Here is a 16,210-nt window from a genome sequence, read left to right on the forward strand (position 1 = left end):
ACCGACACGTAAGAAACACCTGACCCACCTACCTAACCCCATTTACCAGCACTTGGCTCATAGCTACAGGAAGATATAGACGGGGTGGTCAAATGGGCAGATAAATGGCAGATGGAATTTAACCCTGAAAAGTGTGAGGTGATACACTTTTGAAGGAGTAATTTGACAAGGAAGTATTCAATGAACGGCATGACATTAGGAAGTTCTGAGGAACAAAGGGACCTTGGCGTGTGTGTCCATAGATCTCTGAAGGTGGAGGGGCATGTTAGTGGGGTAGTGAAAAAGGCATATGGGACACTTGCCTTTATCAATCAAGGCATAGATTACAAAAGTAGAGATGTCATGTTGGAGTTTTATAGAAACTTGATGAGTCCACAGCTGGAGTACTGTGTGCAGTTCTGGTCGCCACATTATAGGAAGGATGTGATTGCACCGGAAGGGGTGCAGAGGAGATTCACCAGGATGTTGCCTGGGATGAAACATTTAAGTTATGAAGAGAGGTTGGATTGACTTGGGTTGTTTTTGTTGGAGCAGAGAAGACTGAGGGGCGACCTGATCGAGTTGTACAAGATCTCATAATGCCCCTCATAGGGCATGGACAGGGTGGATAGGGAGCAGCAACTAACTTCCCCTTAGTTGAAGGGTCAGTCACGAGGGGACATAAGTTCAAGGTGAGGTGCAGGAGGTTTAGGGGGGATGTGAGGAAAAACTTTTTTACCCAGAGGGCGGTGACGGTCTGGAATGCGCTGCCTGGGAAGGTGGTGGAGGAGGGTTGCCTCACATCCTTTAAAAATAACTGGATGAGCACTTGGCACGTCATAACATTCAAGGCTATGGGCCAAGTGCTGGTAAATGGAATTAGGTAGGTAGGTCAGGTGTTTCTCACGTGTCGGTGCAGACTCGATGGGCCGAAGGGCCTCTTCTGCGCTGTGTGATTCTGTGACTCTGTGATTCTGTGATTTTTGTTTGTGTGTGACTGAGAGTATAGATAAGGGAGACCCACTCATCAGGTATAGATTAACTTACAGCAGGCATTCAGAAAAGTGCTACAGTAAAGATTAGTACAGAAGATGAGGATTCATTGGATTGGGTGAATAGATTAGCATGGCCAGGACTCTGGTTAATGGACAGAGAATGGGCAGTAGGAATAAGTGTGAGTCATTTAGTTTTTTTTTATTTCTTGTGCTCTCAGGTGGCAGATGGAATTTAATACAGGGAAGTGTGAGGTGATTCATTTTGGCAGAAGGGATAGGGAGAGGCAGTATTAACTAGGTGGCACAATTCTAAAGTGGGCAGGGCCAGAGCGATTTGGGAGTTCATGTGCATCAGTCTTTGAAGGTGGCAGAACATATTGAGAGAGTAGTTGGCAAAGCACATGGGATCCTGGGCTTCATAAATAGAGGCATTGAGTACAAAAGCGGGGGAGTTATGCTAAACCTTTATAAAGCTCTCTATAAAGGCCCCAACGAGAGTATTGTGTCCAGTTCTGGTCACTATGCTATAGGAAGGATGTGAGGGCCCTTGAGAGGTTGCAGAGATTTACCAGAATAGAACCATAGAACACTACAGCACAGAAAACAGGCCATTCGGCCCTTCTAGTCTGTGCTGAAATATTATTCCACTAGTCCCATTGACCTGCACCTCGTCCATAACCCTCCAGACCTCTCCCATCCATGTATCTATCTAATTTATACTTAAAACTTAAGAGTGAGCCCACATTTACCACGTCAGATGGTAGCTCGTTCCACACTCTCACCACTCTCTGAGTGAAGAAGTTCCCCCTAATGTTCCCCCTAAACCTTTCCCCTTTCACCCTAAAGCCATGTCCTCTCGTGTTTATTTCTCCTAATCTAAGTGGAAAGAGCCTACTCGCATTTACTTTGTCTATACCCCTCACAATTTTGTAAACTTCTATCAAATCTCCCCTCATTCTTCTACGCTGCAAGGAATAAAGTCCTAACCTGTTTAATCTTTCCTTGTAACTCAACTCCTTAAGACCCGGCAACATACTAGTAAATCTTCTCTGCACTCTCTCAATCTTACTGATATCCTTCCTGTAGTTAGGCGACCAGAACTGCACACAATACTCCAAAGTTGGCCTCACCAATGTCTTATACAACCTCACCATAACATCCCAACTTCTATGCTCAATACTTTGATTTATGAAGGACAGTATGCCAAAAGCTTTCTTTACAACCTTGTCTACCTGTGACGCCACTTTCCGAGAATTATGTATCTGAACTCCCAGATCCCTTTGTTCCTCCGCACTCCTCAGTGCCCTACCATTTACTGTGTATGTCCTACCTTGGTTTGACCTTCCAAAATGTAACCCCTCACACTTTTCCACATTAAATTCCATCTGCCATTTTCTGGCCCATTTTTCCAGTTGGTCCAGATCTCTCTGCAAGCTTTGAAAGCCTTCCTCGCTGTCCACAACGCCTCCAATCTTAGTGTCATCAGCAAACTTGCTGATCCAATTCACCACATTATCATCCAAATCATTGATATAGACAACAAACAACAATGGTCCCAGTACAAGCCCCTGAGGCACACCACTAGCCACAGACCTCCAGTCTGAGAAGCAATCATCCACTACCATTCTCTGTCTTCTCCCACACAGCCAATTTCGAATCCAGTTTACAACCTCTCCATGGATACCAAGTGTCTGAACCTTCTGAACTAACCTCCCATGTGGGACCTTGTCAAAGGCCCTACTAAAGTCCATGTAGACAATATCCACAGCCTTTCCTTCATCTACTTTCTTGGTAACCTCCTCAAAAAACTCTACAAGGTTCGTTAAACATGACCTACCACGCACAAAGCCATGCTGACTATCCTTAATCAGCCCTTGGCTGTCCAAATAATTATATATCTGATCTCTCAGAACACCTTCCAATAATTTACCTACTACTGACGTCAGGCTCACTGGCCTGTAATTACCTGGTTTACTTTTGGAGCCTTTTTTAAACAACGGAACAACATGAGCTACCCTCCAATCCTCCGGCACCTCACCCGTGGTTAAGGACATTTTAAATATTTCTGCCAGGGCCCCTGCAATTTCTACACTAGTCTCCCTCAAGGTCCGAGGGAATATCGTGTCAGGCCCGGGGGATTTATCTACCTTTATTCGCTGTAAGGCAGCAAGCACCTCCACCTCTTTAATCTCTATATGTTCCATGACACTACTGCTTGTTTCCCTTCCTTCCTTATACACTATGCCAGTTTCCTGAGTAAATACTGATGCAAAAAAACTGTTTAAGATCTCCCCCATCTCGTGAGGCTTCACACATAGACGACCACTCTAATCTGCAAGGGGACCAATTGTGTCCCTTACTATCCTTTTACTCTTAATATACTTGTAGAAACCCTTCGGGTTTACCTTCACATTATCTGCCAAAGCAACCTCATGTCTTCTTTTTGCCTTCCTGATTTCCTTTTTTAGTATTTTCTTACATTTTCTATACTCTACAAATACCTCATTTGCTTCTTGTTGCCTATACCTGCTATACACCTCTCTCTTCTTCTTAACCAGATCGCCAATATTCCTTGAAAACCAAGGTTCCCTATGCCTGTTAACTTTGCCTTTAATCCTGACAGGAACATGCAAACTCTGCACTCACAAAATTTCGCCTTTGAATGCCTTCCACTTACTGAACACATCCTTGCCAGAAAACAACTTATGCCAATCCACTCTTCCTTTCTCATTTTCACAAAATTGGCCTTTCTCCAATTTAGAATCTCAACTCGAGGACCAGACCTATCCTTATCCATAATTAGCTTAAAACTAATGACATTGTGGTCACTGGACCCAAAATGTTCGCCTACACATACTTCTGTCACCTGACCTGTCTGGTTCCCTAATAGGAGATCAAGTGTTGCATCCTCTCTCGTTGGTACCTCTATATATTAATTTAGAAAACTTTCCTGAACACATTTGACAAACTCCAAGCCATCCAGCCCTTTTACAGTATGGGAGTCCCAGTCAATATGTGGAAAGTTAAAATCTCCTACTATTACAACTTTCTGTTTCTTCCATTGGTCTGCTATCTCTCTACAGATTTGCTCCTCCAATTCTCTCTGACTATTGGGCGGTCTATAATACAACCCTATTAGTGTGGTCACACCTTTCCCGTTCCTCAGCTCCACCCATATGGCCTCTGTAGACGAGCCCTCACAGCTGTGATATTTTCCCTGACTAGTAATGCCACTCCTCCCCCTTTCATCCCTCCCCCTCTATCACGTCTGAAACAACGGAACCCTGGAACATTGAGCTGCCAGTCCTGCCCCTCCTGTCACCAAATCTCACTTATAGCAATAATGTCGTAATCCCACGTGCCAATCCACGCCCTAAGCTCATCTGCCTTACCGACAATACTCCTTGCATTGAAATAGATGCACCTGAGAACATTTCTATCACGTACGGACCCTTGATTTCTGTAAATGCATGCATTCCTCGCTTGACCTTTATCCTCCTCCACCTCACTATCTGCTCTAACACTCTGGTTCCCCTCCCCCTGCAAATCTAGTTTAAACGCCCCGGAGCAGCACTAGCAAACCTACCCGCAAGGATGTTAGTCCCCCTCCAGTTCAGGTGCAAACTGTCCTGTTGAAACAGGCCCCACCTTCCCTGGAACAGAGCCCAATTGTCAAGAAACATGAAGCCCTCCCTCCTGCACCATCTCCTTAGCCACGTATTTAGCTGCATTATCCTCCTATTTCTAGCCTCACTAGCACGTGGTACAGGTAGCACTCCTGAGATCATAACCCTGGAGGTCCTGTCCTTCAACTTTGCACCTAACTCCCTAAACTCTCTTTGCAGGACCTCCTCCTCCTTCCTATCCACGTCATTGGTCCCTACATGGACCACGACATCTGGCTGCTCACCCTCCCTCCTGAGAATACTGAGAACTCGATCCGAGAGGCAACAGACTATCCGGGATTCTCGATCTCTCCCACAGAACCTCCTATCTGTCCCCCTAACTATCGAATCCCCTATCACTACTGCTCTCCTCTTTTCCCTCCCTCCTTTCTGAGCTGAGGGTCCAGCTTCGGTGCCAGAGACGCGACCACTATAACTTGTCCCTGGTAGGTCGTCCCCACCAACAGTATCCAAAACGGAATAGTTCCAGGGATGAGGAATTTTTCTACAAGGTTAGGTTGGAGAAACTGGTGTTCTCCTTGGAGCAAAGGAGATTGAGGGGAGATTTGAAGGTATACTAGATTGACAGACTTAGATAAGAACATAACACAAGAGCTCGGAGCAGGAGCTGGCCCTCGAGCCTGCTCCACCATTCAATATGATCGTGGCTGCCTTAATTCCACTTTCCTACCTGCTCACCATATCCTTTGACTCCCTGAGAAAACAAAAATATGTCTCCCAACCTTAAATATATTCAACTATGGAGTCACAACCCTCTGGCATAGAGAATTCCAAAGTGAAGAAATTTCTCCTCATCTCAGCCCTAAATGATTGATCCCTTATCCTGAGACTGTGCACCCTCGTTCTAGATTCCCTAACTAGTAGAAACAATCTGTTACGTCTCCCAAAATCATGTATGTTTTGATGAGACTACTCTTATTCTTCTAAATTCCAGAGAGCGCAGGCTCAATTAACAAAGCTTCTCATCATAGGACAACACTTTCATCATAGGAAACAATGTAGTGATTCTTCGCTGCACCACCTCCAATGCAAGTATATCCTAGGTAGACAGAGAAAATTTGTTCCAATTAGCTGATACTACAAGGACCAAGATTTCACACATTTGAGGTTTTAGGTAGGAGAGGCAGGTTGAATATGAGGAAGAACTTGTACTCAACGAATGGCAATGACCTTGAACCTGTTGCCTATGAGGGTGATGGAAGCAGAGAAAATCAATGATTTCAAAAGGAAATTGGATGGACCCTCGAGGAAAATAAACTTGCAGCGGTGGAATTGCTCTCGATGGAGAGCAATGGGCTGAATGGCCAACTTCTGTACCATAATGACTCCATGATGGACCTTATCTTATGCCTTCTGGAAATCCATATAAATATTGTACATGAACATTCCCCTTGTCCACTACGACCATTGCTCCAAAACATTCAACGCATTTGTCAGTTATAAATTCTTTTACAAATCCATGCTGGCTCTCTGAACAGCTGAAAATATTCAAGATATTCAGCCATCCTATCCTTAACAGGCCTGTTATTCCCTGGTTTTCCTTCTCATCTTTCTTAAATAGCGGAGTGACATGCACAGTTTTCCAATCTATAGTAACGAATCAAAGGATCTTTGCAGGTGCCCCAACCATTATAGTATTTTTGCCCCTGTTAATTTTGGTGGGTCCCTGTCTCTGATTGAATATTCACTGTAACTCCTGCCACCGACCAAAAAGACATCAGGAAGGGCTGCGCATCCACATACAGCTCAAAGGTTTCTTGCTCGGACAGGAGGGGCAAAGGTTTAATAAGTTTCAGGCAATGAGTTATGGAGCTGTTACCCAAGTTGGAAAGGTTTTGCAGAGCAACTTTCTGTGCTCCCTGGCTGGCTCAGTAAGTAATTATTGTGACTCTTAATCCCAGGGTCATGGTCTTAAACCCCACACTAGGTGATGACTTTTGATTTAATATTTTATTTAAGCAGGTAATAAATTGTGCTCAGATAATGGAATGACATTTACAATTTTTTAATCCAAAAGCACAATTCCTAAATCTAGAGAGCTTTAGAAAATAATGACTGACACAAGTTCCCTACTTGTTTCTTTTAATACTCTGATGTGGAAACCAGAGTGCTTTATCCTTTGCTGTTCCTTAATATTAGCAATAGTGTCTCCACTGCCCAGTCACTCTTACTGGACATCATGGGAACCAACCAAAGTGAGTTATGCTGGTGGGATCCACTCAGGAGGTGACTGAGTGCAATCAAATTCTCAGCCCTTCAGTCTTGTCTTGTCTCACATGCAGTTCACAACAGTGATTGAGGATTTTTTTTTATTCATTCACTGGATGTGGGCTTCACTGGCTGGGCCAGCATTTATTGCCCATCCCTAGTTTCCCTTGAGAAGGTGGTGGTGAGCTGCCTTCTTGAACTGCTGCAGTCCCTGTAGGAATGTTTATTGATGCATCCCCTCCTGTCAGTTGCATTGTTGTCTCCCGCCATCCTGTACTGGATGTGATAGGAATGTAAGAGCTTTCGTCTGACCTCTGGGGCATGATTTTGCACCTGAGACACTCTTGCATGGTAGTAGGGATGAGATAAAGCCTGGACTCCCCAAGGGTGATGGGAGAGGGTGGAGTTTGGATGGGGTGGAGCCTGGATTACAGCAGGGTGAGCCCTTTATTTGTCCAGTGATGCAGTGGATCACTTCCCTGTGAACGCCAGACGTGTCTGGTTCAGTGGATCACGGCCTTATGAATGCTAGATGTGTCTGGTTCAGCAGATCATTGCCCTATGGATGCCGGGTGTGGCTGGTATAGTGGATCTTGCCCTGTGGTGTCAGGTGTGTCTGGTTCAGTGGATTACTGCTCTGTGGATGGCCGGCGTGCCTGATTCAGTGGATAACTGCCCTATATATGTCAGGTGTGTCTGGTTCAATGGATTACTGCTCTGTGGATGCTGGGCGTGTCTGGTTCAATGGATCACTGCCCTGTGAATGCTGGATATGTCTGGTTCAGTGGATCACTGTCCTGTTGATGCTGGACATGTCTGGTTCAGTGGATCACTGCCCTGTGGATGCCAGGTGTGTCTGGCTCAGTGGATGACTGCACTGTGGGTATCAGGTGTGCTTGGTTCATTGGATCACTGCCCTATGGATGCCGGGTGTGACTGGTTCAGTGGATCATTACCCTGTGGATCCTGGGTGTGTCTGGTTCAGTGGATCACTTATCTGTGGATGCTGCACATGTCTGGTTCAGTAGATCATGGCCCTGTGGGTGCCAGGTGTATCTGGTTCTGTGGATCACTGGTCTGTTGATGCTGGACCTGTCTAGTTCAGTGGATCACTGCCCTGTGTATGCCGGGTGTGGCTGGTACAGTTTATCACTGCCGTGTGGATGCCACGTGTGTCTGGTTCAGTGGATTACTGCTCTGTGGATGCCCAGCATGCCTGGTTCAGTGAATCGCTGACCTGTGGATGCTCGGTGTATCTGGTCCTGTGGATCACTGCCATGTGGATGCTCAGTGTGTCTGGTACAATGGATCACTGCCCTGTGGGTGTCAGGTGTGTCTGGTTCAGTGGATTACTGCTCTGTAGATGGCCGACGTGCCTGGTTCAGTGGATTACTGCCCCGTGGATGCTGGACATGCCTGGTTCAGTGAATCACTGCCCTGTGCATGCTGGACATGTCTGGTTCAGTGAATCACTGCCCTGTGCATGCTGGACATGTCTGGTTCAGTGAATCACTGCCCTGTGCATGCTGGACATGTCTGGTTCAGTGAATCACTGCCCTGTGCCTGCTGGACATGTCTGGTTCAGTGGCTCACTGTCTTGTGGATGCTGGGTGTGTCTGGTTCAGTGGATTACTGCCCTGTGGATGCCAGGCATGTCTGGTTCAGTGGATCACTGCCCTGTGCATGCTGGATGTGTCTGGTTCAGTGGATCACTGTCCTGTGGATGCCAGGTGTGGCTGGTTCAGTGGATCACTGCCCTGCAGTTGCTGGATGTGTTTGGTTTGGTTCAGTGGATCACTGCCCTAGGGACCCTGGGTGTGTCTGGTTCAGTGGATCACTGCCCTGTGGATGCCGGGTGTGGCTGGTACAGTGGATCTTGCCCTGTGGTGTCAGGTGTGTCTGGTTCAATGGATTACTTCGCTGTGGATAGTCGACGTACCTGGTTCAGTGGATCACTGCCCTGTGGATGTGTCTGTTTCAGTGGATCTCTGCCCTGTCGGTACCGGGCTGTCTGGTTCATTGGATTACTGTTCTGTGGATGCCGGGCATGTGTGGTTCAGTGGATCACCGCCCTGTGCATGCTGGATGTGTCTGGTTCAGTGAATTTCTGCCCTGTGAGTATCAGGCGTGTCTGGTTCATTGGATCACCGCTCCATGGACACTGGACGCGTCTGGTTCAATGGATCACTGTCCTGTGGATGCCGGATGTGGCTGGTTCAATGGATCTTGCCCTGTGAGTATCAGGTGTGTCTGGTTCATTGGATCACTGCCCCATGGGTGCTGGATGCGTCTGGTTCAGTGGATCACTGTCCTGTGGATGCCAGGTGTGTCTGGTACAATGAATCACTGCCCTGTTGATGCAGGGTGTTTCTGGTTCAGTGGATCACTGCCCTGTAAATGCCAGGTGTGGCATGTTTCAGCGGATCACTGCTCTGTGAGTATCAGGTGTGTCTGGTTCATTGGATCACTGCCCCATAGATGCTGGCTGTGTCTGGTTCAGTGGATCATAGTCCTTTGGATGCCAGGTGTGGCTGGTTCAGTAGATCACTGCTCTTTGAGTACCAGGTGTGTCTGGTTCATTGGATCACTGCTCCATGGATGCTGGACGTGCCTGGTTCCATGGATCACTGCCCTGTGGATGCTGGACGTGCCTGGTTCAGTGGATCGCTGTCCTGTGGATGCTGGACATGTCTGGTTCAATGGATCAATGTCCTGTGGATGCCGGGTGTGGCTGGTTCAGTGAATCACTGCCCTGTGGGTATCAGATGTGTCTGGTTCAGTGAATCACTGCCCTGTGGGTATCAGATGTGTCTGGTTCAGTGGATCACTTCCCTGTGGATGCCAGGTGTGGCTGGTTCAGTGGATCACTGCCCCATGGATGCTGGACACGTCTGGTTCAGTGGATCACTGCCCTGTGGATGCTGGACGTGTCTGGTTCAGTGAATCACTGTCCTGTAGCTGCTGGTGTGGCTGCTTTAGTGAATCACTGCCCTGTGGTTATCAGGCGTGTCTGGTTCAATGGATCACTGCCTCATGGATGCTGGACGTGCCTCGTTCAGTGGATCACTGCCCTGTGGATGCCGGGCGTGTCTGGTTCAGTGAATCATTGCCCTGTGGGTATCAGTGTGTCAGGTGCAGTAGATCACTGCCCCATGGATGCTGGACGTGCCTCGTTCAGTGGATCACTGCCCCATGGATGCTGGATGTGCTCGTTCAGTGGATCACTGCCCTGTGGATGCCAGACGTGTCTGGTTCAGTGGATCACTGCTGTGTCGATGCTGGGCGTGTCTTGTTCAGTGGATCTCTGCCCTGTGGGTATCAGATGTGTCTGGTTCAGTGAATCACTGCCCTGTGGGTATCAGATGTGTCTGGTTCAGTGGATCACTGCCCTGTGGATGCCAGGTGTGGCTGGTTCAGTGGATCACAGCCCCATGGATGCTGGACACGTCTGGTTCAGTGAATCACTGCCCTGTGGATGCTGGACGTGTCTGGTTCAGTGAATCACTGTCCTGTAGCTGCTGGTGTGGCTGCTTTAGTGAATCACTGCCCTGTGGTTATCAGGCGTGTCTGGTTCAATGGATCACTGCCTCATGGATGCTGGACGTGCCTCGTTCAGTGGATCGCTGCCCTGTGGATGCCGGGCGTGTCTGGTTCAGTGAATCATTGCCCTGTGGGTATCAGTGTGTCAGGTGCAGTAGATCACTGCCCCATGGATGCTGGACGTGCCTCGTTCAGTGGATCACTGCCCCATGGATGCTGGATGTGCTCGTTCAGTGGATCACTGCCCTGTGGATGCCAGACGTGTCTGGTTCAGTGGATCACTGCTGTGTCGATGCTGGGCGTGTCTTGTTCAGTGGATCTCTGCCCTGTGGGTGCTGGGCATGTCTGGTTCAGTGCTTCTCTGCCCTGTGGATGCTGGACGTGCCTGGTTCAATGGATCGCTGTCCTGTGGATGCTGGACATGTCTGGTTCAATGGATCAATGTCCTGTGGATGCCGGGTGTGGCTGGTTCAGTGAATCACTGCCCTGTGGGTATCAGATGTGTCTGGTTCAGTGAATCACTGCCCTGTGGGTATCAGATGTGTCTGGTTCAGTGAATCACTGCCCTGTGGGTATCAGATGTGTCTGGTTCAGTGGATCACTGCCCTGTGGATGCCAGGTGTGGCTGGTTCAGTGGATCACTGCCCCATGGATGCTGGACACGTCTGGTTCAGTGGATCACTGCCCTGTGGATGCTGGACGTGTCTGGTTCAGTGAATCACTGTCCTGTAGCTGCTGGTGTGGCTGCTTTAGTGAATCACTGCCCTGTGGTTATCAGGCGTGTCTGGTTCAATGGATCACTGCCTCATGGATGCTGGACGTGCCTCGTTCAGTGGATCACTGCCCTGTGGATGCCGGGCGTGTCTGGTTCAGTGAATCATTGCCCTGTGGGTATCAGTGTGTCAGGTGCAGTAGATCACTGCCCCATGGATGCTGGACGTGCCTCGTTCAGTGGATCACTGCCCCATGGATGCTGGATGTGCTCGTTCAGTGGATCACTGCCCTGTGGATGCCAGACATGTCTGGTTCAGTGGATCACTGCTGTGTCGATGCTGGGCGTGTCCTGTTCAGTGGATCTCTGCCCTGTGGGTGCTGGGCATGTCTGGTTCAGTGCTTCTCTGCCCTGTGGATGCTGGATGTGCCTGATTCAGTGGATCACAGCCCTGTGGATGCGGGACATGTCTGGATCAGTGGATCACCGTCCTGTTGATGCTGGACATGTCTGGTTCAGTGGGTCACTGTCCTGTGGATGCTGGGTGTGGCTGGTTCAGTGGATCACGGCCCTGTGAGTATCAGGTGTGTCTGGTTCATTGGATCACTGCCCCATGGATGCTGGGTGTGTCTGGGTCAGTGGATCATTGCCCTGTGGATGCCAAACGTGTCATGTTCAGTGGTTCACCATGTCACGACTCACTGGGGATAGTGTGCTGTAATATGAAGCCCCACTGCTCCCCAAGCCACGACAAGTGTGAAAAGTTTGATCAAACAACCTGATTGTTTAATTTAGGTGAACAGAATACGAGCACCAGGTTTGTAAACTTAGCAAGTGAGTAACTCTTTATTGAGCAAATTGTCTTTAACCAGTGGCAAAAGAAAGAAACATGTAGCTGCTAATTTCTAACTCTGTAGCCTAAACTCTACCCTTCCTTGAATCCTGATGCACACACATACAAGACACACAAAAACATGGATATTAAGGGTGGGATATAGCAGTTCAGTAGCATCAATATTGGAGTACAGCATTCGATGGGTTGATCTGGATCTATGTCTTCCAAATTCCTTTCAGTTCTTTGTTGATAGCACAAGGTGGTCTTCCAGCGTTTTCCGTCTTTCGTTCACTGGTTGAGCACTTGCTTTTCAATATCTCTAACGGTGATTTTCCGCTTTTCCTCTTGATAGGGGATTTTCAGAGAGAGAGCAGGTTATAGAGATGTGAGGGAAAAAAAACAAAAAACTAAAAATATGAGGGGAAAAAAACTAGAAATAACTGGAATCTTCCACACACAGGAGAAAAAGGCTTTAGGCCTTTTTTCAGGTTAGGAGCTTTTTTCTCCGCTGCACTGCTCTCACACAAACCCTGGTCAGCTGGTTAGGAGCTAATGAAAATGTTGCTAAGCAGTTCCCCGTTAGACCGGACTCCTTGACACCATCCTGTCTTTCATGGCACACTCTGTTCTAGGACAGCAACATTGTATAAATCCCTCACACTGTTCCAGTAGACATGTCTTTCAAACTACAGCCATTGTAATTTTAATCCACAGTCCATAAAAGATATGTTCTTTACAACATTCTAGCAGAAATAAAAAGATATGTTCTTTACAACTGCCCTGTAGATGCCGGGCATGTCTGGCTCAGTGGATCACTGACCTGTTACAGCCGGGCATGGTGGGTTCAATGGATTACTGCCCTGTGGATGCCGTGCATGTCTAGTTCAGGAGCTCTTCCACCTACTCTGGATGTTGCACTAGCCCAATGTTCAATGAAACTGGTTGTGTTTTAAACAGATATCGTTAAACAGGAAAATACCATGTAGAACTAATCCAGCACTGCAATCTCAGGCAACCTCAGGTTGATCATAACCTTGCAGTACTTCAGCTTGTGATATTGACATATTTCAATTTGTTTCTTTTCAGAAAGTTTGTTTTCTTCAACGTGCCTCAGATCCAGCACCAGAATCCCTGGGTTCAAATTGTTATGTTCAAAAACCTGACACCATCACCATTTCTAAGATTTTATTTAGGTAAGCCTTCAGTTCCTCCTGTACTTAAAAGTTTGTTATTAAACTGTGGCAGCTCTAGAGAGCTTGAACAACCTGGGTTTTGGTGACAGATACGATGCTGCTTTGGGAGAATGGGGCTGGTCAGACTCGGGGAGAGGAGGGAACAAGGGTCAGACTGTCTGACCAGTGGGGCCAGACCATTTCTGGGGGGGTGTGGTTGGACTGTCTCGGGTATGGGAGATAGGGTCAAACTGTTTCAGTATTATGTCTAAAATTGCACTTTTGCCATTTCTCCCCAGATGATGGTGAACAGGTCTTGGTTGATGTAGAAGGAAAGAACCACAAAGAAATTGCTGAACATGTGAAGACAATCCTGGGAAAGAGCCGGTGAGCTTTGTTTTACTGTATTAATACCATAGGTATGTAATGTTCAATTTTATCTGTTTGCATTGCAGGATCCCACCTTAAAATCTACCTGCTTGGCTGTAGTGGATAAAGCCACAGTGCAAGATGGTCTAACGGGAGATTTCTTAGTTTCATTCGTATATGCCTGCCTCTCCCCCAGAATTTTCACCCTCCAATTCTCTGCTCCCACCCAGAGCTGCTCCACTGGGTGAATTGTTTCCCCAGGTCAGGAACTGCTTATAAAATGAATTTTAATGGGGTAGAGGACAAAGGGATCTAGGGGCACAAATCACCAAAAATAGCAACACAGGTTAATAAGCTTCTCCAGAGCTCTGAAGAAGAGGCCTACAGACTTGAAATGTTACTCTGTTTTTCTCTCCCTACAGATGCTGCTAGATCTGCTGAATTTTGAGCATTTTCTGTTTTTATATAGATTTGAATGTCATTGTCATAGCGTTAGAAGCAGTTCAGAGAAGGTTCACTCGACTGACACCTGGGATGGAGGCGTTATCTTGCAGGGAAGGTTGGACAGATCGGGCCTGTATCCATTGGAGTTTAGAAGACTGAGAGGTGATCTTATTGAAACATATAAGATCCTGAGGGGACTTGACAGAGTGGATGTTGAAAGGATGTTCACCCCCTCCACTGTGGGAGAGAGTAGAACTAGGGGGCACAATTTAAAAATAAGGGGTCTCCTTTTTAAGATGGAGATGAGAAGAATATTTTTTTCTCTGAGAATCGTGAATCTTTGGAACTCTCCTCCCCAGCGTGTGGTGGAGGCAGGGTCATTGAATATTTTTAAGGCAGAGGTGGATAGACTCTTGACTAACAAGGGAGTCAAGGGTTATCAGTGGTAGATGGAATGTGGAGTTGGGGCCACAAAGAGATTAGCTTGGCCTACTCCTGCTCCTAATTTGTAGGTTCGTATTGATATATGTACACGAAACACCCATATACCTAAGACGTGTTCAGATATTAGTATTACCTGCAAATTTGTTACTGGTGCCCCCAACACTTTGAGATTCTCTAAATTACTTGAACTTTTATTCAGGTTCTTGTCAAAGCAGTAAGTTGGCAGACAGTTTTGATGTAACAAATTAAGAGGATTTATTAAGTAATATTTAACAACCAGGCGATAGTTTACAAGTCACACAGCCATTACTCACTGGAGCAACTCGGACACAGGTCAACACTCATTCTGGTCTGCTCTGACTTCTCTTACTTCCCTCTCTCTTCCATCTTCTTTTGTCTATGAACCTGTACACCAATTTACTGGACCCTTTTGGAGAGCCCTTCCTTATTATCTTTCTCTGATATCCAGGATTTCTCCTACCATATTTGGCAAAAGCAATTGACTTGCATTCATAACACAATCAATATAATCGAAACTCCATTCAGGCTTACATCAATAGACCCTCAATACTCCACCAATAATTGTATCAATGGGCCATCAATACTCAAGTCAGTAGCTACATCCTGGACAATTAACAAAGTTAGCACAAAGACACCTTAATAGGCTTACGTTGTTTTTTCAATTCATTCGTGGTATGTGGGCATTGCTGTCTAGGCCAGCATTTATTGCCCATACCTAATTACACTTGAGGAGGTGGTGATAGGCTTCCTTCTTGAACTGCTGCAGTTCATGTGGTGTAGGTACACCCAAAGTGCTGTTAGGAAGGGGGCTCCAGGATTTTGACCCAGCGACAGTGAAGGAGCGGAGATATATTTCCAAGTCAGGATGGTGTGTGGCTTGGAGGGGAACTTCCAGGCGGTGATGTTCCCATGTATCTGCTGCCCTTGTTCTTCTAGATGGTAGTAGTCATGGCTTTAGAAGGTACTATATAAGGAGCCTTGGTGAGTTCCTGCCGGGCATCTTGTAGATGGTACACACTGCTGCGTCAGTGTCAGAGGGAGTGAATGTTTGTGGAAGGCATGCCAATCAAGCGGGCTGCTTTTTCCTGGATTGTGTTGAGCTTCTTGGGTCTTGTGGGAGCTGCACTCATCCAGGCAAGTGGAGAGTATTCCATCACACTCCTGACTTGTGCCTTGTAGATGGTGGACAGGCTTTGGGGAGTCAGGAGGTGAGTTACTCACCACAGGCTTCCTAGCCTCTGACCTGCTCTTGTAGCCATTGTATTTATATGGCTAGTACAGTTCAGTTTCTGGCAATGATAACCCCCAGGATATTGATAGTGGGGGATTCAGTGATGGTAATGCCATTGAATGTCAAGGTGCAATGGTTAGATTCTCTTTTGTTGGAGATGGTCATTGTCTGGCACATGTGTAGCCCAAATGTTACTTGCCACTTGTCAGTCCAAGCCTGGGCATTGTCCAGTTCTTGCTGTGTTTGGACATGGACTGCTTCAGTATCTGAAGAGTTGCGAATGGCCTTCACAGGAGGTCTGCACTGGAGTGCTGTTTTGGGCTGCATTAGAGTGCTTAAGTTGGAGTTTGGTGAGTGAGGGATTCTTAAGGGTTAATTTAGGGGTTAATTTCTATCTAAAGTCTAGTCTTTCTTTAATTTAGCAATTAACTAAAAGTTGCTCTTTGGGTTGGGAGAAGGTGAGTTTTAGTCCAGCTTTAAAGTAGGTGGTTATACAGGCTCTGCTTGTAGCTGCAGCTAGTTAATTAGATAACTGGCTTAAACAGGTTTTCAGGAGCCAGATTCAGAGAGCAGA

The 16,210-nt window shown here is 47.0% G+C and overlaps 1 protein-coding gene across 1 annotated transcript in view; it reads left to right on the top strand.

Annotated features, from left to right (window-relative positions):
• Positions 1-16,210, top strand: part of mrps25 (mitochondrial ribosomal protein S25) — a 41,990-nt gene that overhangs the window by 13,725 nt on the left and 12,055 nt on the right. Inside the window, exons 2-3 of the mRNA XM_078534951.1 lie at positions 13,042-13,148; positions 13,427-13,514. Coding sequence (XP_078391077.1) covers positions 13,042-13,148; positions 13,427-13,514 — 195 coding nt within the window. The remainder of the gene's footprint in view (positions 1-13,041; positions 13,149-13,426; positions 13,515-16,210) is intronic.

The sequence above is a fragment of the Cetorhinus maximus genome, unplaced genomic scaffold (genome assembly GCF_964194155.1).
Source record: "Cetorhinus maximus unplaced genomic scaffold, sCetMax3.hap1.1 HAP1_SCAFFOLD_162, whole genome shotgun sequence".
Classification (NCBI taxonomy): Eukaryota; Metazoa; Chordata; class Chondrichthyes; order Lamniformes; family Cetorhinidae; genus Cetorhinus; species Cetorhinus maximus.